Consider the following 6,824-nt stretch of genomic DNA (forward strand, 5'->3'; position numbering starts at 1 on the left):
GAACCGCGCTGTCCCGGATCCGGCGCCCCCCTCGCCGGCCGCCGCTCTCCGGCCATCTTCTTCCCCGGTTCCGACGAGATCCGCCGCCCGCGTTGACTTTCCGCGAGGTCCAATTTCTTCTAAGTCCCTAAACTTTATCATCCTGGTGCATACTTTGACCTGTTGCAACTTCTTGTGTGATGGTCTGTTTCATGCGTGCAATATATCAAAATGTTCATCATGATGTGCTCTTTATTTCATTCCATTGTGACCTGCTTGTTTGAGTCCATCTTGATGCCCAAATCGTTGATGCAAGAGTGCTATAAATTGTTAGGTGCTGATTCTTACCAGAGTATGAGGATTTGTCATTTTTGCTACATTTGTTATGTGCTGCATATGGGCATGATCTCTACATGTGTTTTGATCTATGCCATGCCATCTTTCCAGGGGTGTATGCCATGTATTTTTGTGATCTTTGTGGTGACTAGCACAAGCATGCAAAATAGCCTTCGTGTTATTGTTGATTTCAGGATCTCAGGATTTTGGCTAAGTCTTTGTCTTCTGTTATTTTGATGCCATGTAACCATGTTGCTACAGTGAGATACATGCTTTATTTGAGTTGCTTCAGTAAGGATGATTTGGACATATGGTTATGCTCTATCCATCCATGCCCATGTTTGCAATTATGGGGTGCCCTGGAATGACTTAATCTTGCTCTACTTTTGCTATAAAATGTTTCTGGCAGATTGTTTACATGTTAATCAATTTTGCCATGGTTGTTGTAGTTGATCCAAGCATGATTTAAACTTGTTCTTGCTTTGGCTAGCTTCATGATCATGTCTTCTTGCTGTAGATATGCTTAGCTTGTCATGCAATGCCTTGTGATGAGTGAATCGAGCTCGCAAAGATGCCTTCATTATTCTGTTTTTGCCATGCTCAGGTTTCTGCTAAGTCTGAATCTGTTAACGAAACTTTCTATGTTTACATGGGTGCCATAATATCTTATGTGCCTTTTTGGCTCTTGATCAGTAAGGGGTTTTTGTTCTATGCTTTGAGTAGATTCATTCCATGCATTTGTTTCTATGATCTGTACTTGTAGCATGTTGTTTGCTTGATTTAAACATTGCTTGATGTTAATTCCTGACATGTTAATATTTTCACCAAGTCTATGAAGCTGATATCTTTTGCACTTTTGCCATGCTTGTTTGAACCCGCTCTGTTGTTATTTAGCCGTATATCAGTGTTCATCTTTTGTCAAGCATCTTGAGTAGATCACTGCCATGTGCCTTGTTGATATGTTGGAGTGCAGTAACTTAGTTTCTTGTTGCATTCTAGATGGCATCGTGCTGTTAATCGCAGAATTGTGCCATTCTTGTTTTGCTTGCCATTTGCAAACCGTGCCTCCGATTCCGGTGATCTTTATATCGATTTCGACCAAAATCAACTCACCTTTCTAGCGGCACACTTGGTCTGCCAAGTTGATGCCTGGTTCAATCTTTCCCTTCCGAAGCACGTATATGCATTGCATATCACATCTCACATATCATGCCATGTTTTGCATCATGTTGATTGTGCATTGCACTGTGGTTGATTGTTGTTCCTTTGCTTGTGTTCTTGCCTTGGGTAGAGCCGGGAGATGAGTACGTTATCGAGGAACCCGTTGAGTACGGTTACGAGGACCAAACTTTCGTCAACTCGGAGAACTTTGCAGGCAAGATGACCATACCCTCGAAATCACTTCTATCTTTGCTTGCTAGTTGTTCGCTCTATTGCTATGCCGCGATACCTACCACTTGCTATATCATGCCTCCCATATTGCCAAGACAAGCCTTTAACCCACCTTTCCTAGCAAACCGTTGTTTGGCTATGTTACCGCTTTGCTCAGCCCCTCTTGTAGCGCTGCTAGTTGCAGGTGAAGATGGAACTTGTTACATGTTGGAACATGGGTTTTGTTGGGATATCATTATTATATCTTGTTTACTTTAATGCATCTATATACTTGGTAAAGGGTGGAAGACTCAGCCCTATGCCTGGTGTTTTGTAACACTCTTGCCGCCCTAGTTTCCGTCATACCAGTGTTATGTTCCTTGATTTTGTGTTCCTTACGCGGTTGAGTGTTATGGGAACCCCTTGATAGTTCGCCTTGAATAAAACTCCTCCAGCAAGGCCCAACCTTGGTTTTACCATTTGCCACCTAAGCCTTTTTCCCTTAGGTTCCGCGGACTCAAGGGTCATCTTTATTTTAAACCCCCGGGCCAGTGCTCCTCTGAGTGTTGGTCCAAAACAGAACCACTTGCAGCGCCACCTCGGAGAAACTTGAGGTTTGGTTTTAGTTGTACGTAGTTTTCATTCGGTGTGCCCTAAGAACGAGATATGTGCAGCTCCTATCGGGATTTGTCGGCACATCGGGAGGCTTTGCTGGTCTTGTTTTACCATTGTCGAAATGTCTTGTAACCGGGATTCCAAGTCTGATCGGGTCTTCCTCGAAGAAGGAATATCCTTCTTGACCGTGAGAGCTTGTGATGGGCTAAGTTGGGACACCCCTGCAGGGTTTTGAACTTTCGAAAGCCGTGGCCGCGGTTATGGGCAGATGGGAATTTGTTAATATCCGGTTGTAGATAACCTGCCACTTAACTTAATTAAAATGAATCAACCGCGTGTGTAGCCATGATGGTCTCTTTTCGGCGGAGTCCGGGAAGAGAACACAGTCTCGTGTTATGCTTGAACGTAAGTAGCCTCAGGATCACTTCTTGATCATTATTAGCTTCTCGCCCGTGCTTTGCTTCTCTTCTCGCTCTCATTTGCGTAAGTTAGCCACCATATATGCTAGTGCTTGCTGCAGCTCCACACTACCAGGGAAAAGCCTAGCAGCAGCGCGGGTTTTAGGCCTATCAGCAGCGCAGGTACCCGCGCTACCAATAAAGCGCTACAACTAATAGTTAGTAATAGCGTGGGTTGAAGCCGCGCTACTACTAACAAAGTTAGTAGTAGCGTGTGCCACCCACGCTACTGCTATTTAGTACCCGCGCCACTACTAACAAAATAGTAGCAGCGTGTCCATACTAACAACGCTACTAGTATCCTAAATACTAGTAGCGCACAGTCTTTTCCCATGCCACTACTAACTAATTTATAATTAAAAAAAATAAAATCCACCAATTCCATTTTATGCATACAGTTCCCAGTAAACACAACAATAGTGAGCACTGCTGGGCTCCTATTTCATGGTTAACCAGAAACCGAAGGAAATAAATCAGCCAAAAAACCTCATTATGCATTGCAACTCACAAATGACCACTTCAAAGAACATGCAAGTATCTATGTCATTAACAATTGCAAACATAAGTTTCTTTTTACTACAGTTGTTGTATGTACTATCACACAGTTCCTCATTCTGTTCTCACTCAATAATAAGAAAAATGAAAATAAAAGATAGAGATAATCTGCCGCAATTGCACTTCGGTGTCATGGATTCAGTCTGCCGCTTCAACATCTCATTATCCGGCAGCACTCTGTCGCTATCTTCTACCTATGAATAAAAACAGACCTTGTCAGAGAAGCAAATGTGAAACCTTATTACAACATGTATGCTAAGTCGCTAACCCATAGAGACAGCTAGAACAAATGTGGAAACTTTCCATGTTGCCGAGTAAGTATATTAACTAGACAAAGTTAGATGATAGTGAAGCTTAAAGCTGCAGTAAGAAATATTAGATATACACATTTTGAAAATCAACCTCAGAAGTGGATACTCTAGTAGACCTGCAAGAGCAGATATGGTAGTAACCAAAATCCTATAAAGATTCGAGGTTAAAGATTATAAATCCAATTTGTCATTAGCATAAAAATATTAGTTCCATGAAGAAGTTTGTCAAGAGATATTTTCTAGTGTTTCTAAGACAGTGACTAAAACATAATGAAAGAAAACACGTTTCTGCATTTTAATTAGGGGGAGCTTTAGTTCTAAAATACTGGAACTGTGACTGAATGATCATATATACTATTAGAAAAACAGACCAAAATCCCCGCAGAACAAAACAGACCAAAAAATTAACTTCCTACTTACAGTGGCAAGAAAATCTTATATGAATGTGTTATAATAAATAATGCTAACCATGAAGTCTTCTTCCATATAACAAAGGAACAACATTCTTAATTAAATTTAACCCTGGCAGCATACTTGGTTATCCAGTGCAAAATGGTTGCCTTTTAAACTATGGAACACAAAGAATCATCATTAGCCGTCAATGCAAATCAGCTTCTCTCCATAGAGAAGAGAAGACGTCTTGGTCTCTTGGATGCATGAAGCACACCGTATATGCTAATCTGATCAGAGCATTTTCTTTTTCAATTTAATCGCGCAATGCCAACATCCCCACCCATAGATGTTTTGTTTGTGTACGAATAGTACAATGTTTTCTTTTTAATTTAATGAGCAAAGTTTAAGGTCCATAGGCTCCTTTGTATCCTGTGGAACACAGAATTCTACATTGATTGAACAAATTGACATTTCAACATTCCTAGAGGCATTGTTGCAAACACCTTGCGAGCGAGCTCAGAGCGTGCACCTGCTGCATAGACTAGACTAATCTAATCGCAAGCCGTCCTACTACTAGCAGTTCAGCAGAAGGATCCTACTAGTTCATCTACTAAACTTACATAAACTAAATCTTACTAGCTCAATCAGAATACTATGGTTTCTACAAAACTGTACTTTTGAGTACTGTGAGGTGTTTGCCTAAACCAACAAAACTGTACATTTGTAGCACTCATTTGCTCATACAATCATTCAAAATTCAGAAGTAGAAATAGAAGCTTATGCAGTTGCCGATCAACCGTAGCTAATGGACTATAGAATTCACTGCTCCTCACTTGTGATAAATTAGGCTAAAAAATTGCATGTTCAATTTTGCATCAACCGAACTTAAGAGAACGGAGAAACCGGACCTTGGGCTGTAGCTCTTGGCGACGTATCTCCCGACACCAGGGTTTATCCGCACAATCCTCCGGATTGAGTCATCGGTGTCATTAGCATATCCCACCCACCAACCTACCTGAAAATGAAATTGGCTAGAGTCAAACCCAACAACGCGTGCTGCAGGATGGCATCAAAAGCCCACTTGATGGATTATCTAGTGTTTACAACTTTGGCCATATCTGGAACAGACATGTGTGTATTATTTTGCATATATAAAGGATCGAACAACAGAGGAATTATCACTAGCCATGGTTTGTTATTACTTATATTAGGACCAACACCTTACTTATATTACACCTCATCGATAGTTGTTTAGCAAACAGAGACCATGCTTTACATGATGATGTCCCCTTTTTGCTGAGCTTTTACAAAAACAGGTAGTCACATTTGACATAATTTCTCATCTTTAGATGCCAATCCCTTTTGCTGGATGTTTATTATATATACAAAACAGCACAACGGTACACATGCAACTGGGACGATCATGTTTAGGTACAAATATAGTTTGCTGGGTATTAAGGAGCACCATGGACTAGAATTCCTAACTGAAGATTCACAAAATCAAGACCAGCATGAAGCTAATTGAGCACTTGGACTGGAACAATGCACTCACACATGGGCGAAAGCTAACGAGGAAAGATCTTACGACAAGATGTATGTCCAGAACTGCTTGTCCTTCATGTGGCGTGGGCACAGATCATAGCGGACCTTAGCGAGTTCTTGCATGGATCACAAATTACAGTTTGAGACCTGAGAGCCATCTCTGTCTTGGGCGAAGCGGAGGACGAGATTCGCGGGAGACCTACCTTGGCTCTGGCGAGCACGAGGACGATGTGCCGCTGCTGCCAGTCCGAGAGCTCGGCCGCCGACTCTGCGGATCCTCCTGCAACAAAGCATAGCACCGCCAGTAATCGAGAGGGAACTAGCAGGGGAGCGGAATCGAGAAGGGAGGAAGGAGGGGGTGCCTTGGTGGAGCTGGAGGGGAAGGACTTGAATGCGTCGGGGGAGAGTGTCCGGAGGAAGTCAAGGAGCTGCGGCGTGATGCCGAGCTCCTCCGTGTCCTCCTCCTTCCCCTCCGCGGCGGAGGGTTTTCTTGAGCCGGTTCCGCCGCTGCCGCTGCTGCCGGCTCGGCAGCGGAACGGCCATGGGAACGAGGAGAAGGCCATCGGCGGGCAGGTGGGCTGGGACGGGATGCGGCCGGCGGTGGCGATATGATGGATACAAGATTCATCGGCGAGCTCGCTGGGCTGGGGGGAGGAGGGGAGGGCAGTGGCGCGAGACGGGGAGCGGCGGCCACGCGGCCGCCGGCGTGGCGCACCCGGCGGGGGATGGAGGCGGAGGGGATCTGGATCGAGCGTTGGTGGATTTTTTTAGACAGACATGGGTTGAGTGGTGTGGGACGATTGCGGGTGGGAGTGTATCCGGCGGGGGTGGGTGGCGTGGGAGACTAGTAGTAGCGCGGGTGTCTGATCTGTGCTATGGCTATCCACGTAGTAGTAGCATAGGTTTTACAACCCGCGCTACTACTACGGCTGGTCCCGGGAGGCACGATGGAAATAACTTAGCAGTAGCGAGGGGTAAAAACCCACACTACTACTATCAGGTTATTAGTAGCGCGGTTTTCTCAAGCTCGCTACTGCTAATTAGTAGTAGCGTTTGTTTTTAAACCGCGCTGCTGCTAAGATTATGTGTATAAGGTTTTCCCTAGTAGTGCCACCTCACTACCCTTTTCCTTCCTTTAAGCTTAAATAGTCTTGATCACGAGGGTGTGAGATTGCTGAGTCCCCGTGACTCACAGATACTTCCAAACAGATGCAGGTGCCGATGATGCCAGTGCAGGGGACGCTATGGCACTCAAGTGGGAGTT

At 44.2% G+C, this 6,824-nt stretch overlaps 1 protein-coding gene across 1 annotated transcript; it reads right to left on the reverse strand.

The window, feature by feature from the left end:
* Positions 1 to 5,599: 5,599 nt before the first annotated feature.
* LOC123191487 (uncharacterized) lies at positions 5,600 to 6,123 on the reverse strand. The gene is made up of 3 exons (XM_044604202.1): positions 5,948 to 6,123; positions 5,760 to 5,863; positions 5,600 to 5,676 (listed from the first exon to the last, which is right to left on the reverse strand). Exons 1-3 carry the CDS (start codon positions 6,121 to 6,123, stop codon positions 5,600 to 5,602), a joined length of 357 nt encoding a protein of 118 aa, XP_044460137.1.
* Positions 6,124 to 6,824: the final 701 nt, after the last annotated feature.

The sequence above is a fragment of the Triticum aestivum genome, chromosome 2A, assembly GCF_018294505.1.
Source record: "Triticum aestivum cultivar Chinese Spring chromosome 2A, IWGSC CS RefSeq v2.1, whole genome shotgun sequence".
In the NCBI taxonomy this organism is placed as follows: domain Eukaryota; kingdom Viridiplantae; phylum Streptophyta; class Magnoliopsida; order Poales; family Poaceae; genus Triticum; species Triticum aestivum.

Excerpts from the sequence above, each read along its gene's own strand:
- LOC123191487 (XM_044604202.1), bottom strand. The coding sequence starts at position 6,123 with ATGGCCTTCTCCTCGTTCCCATGGCCGTTCCGCTGCCGAGCCGGCAGC. Across the intron at positions 5,864-5,947 it reads CTCTCCCCCGACGCATTCAA|GGCGGTGCTATGCTTTGTTG; the intron begins GTCCTTCCCCTC and ends CTCTCGATTACT. Across the intron at positions 5,677-5,759 it reads GCTCGCCAGAGCCAAGGTAG|AACTCGCTAAGGTCCGCTAT; the intron begins GTCTCCCGCGAA and ends GATCCATGCAAG.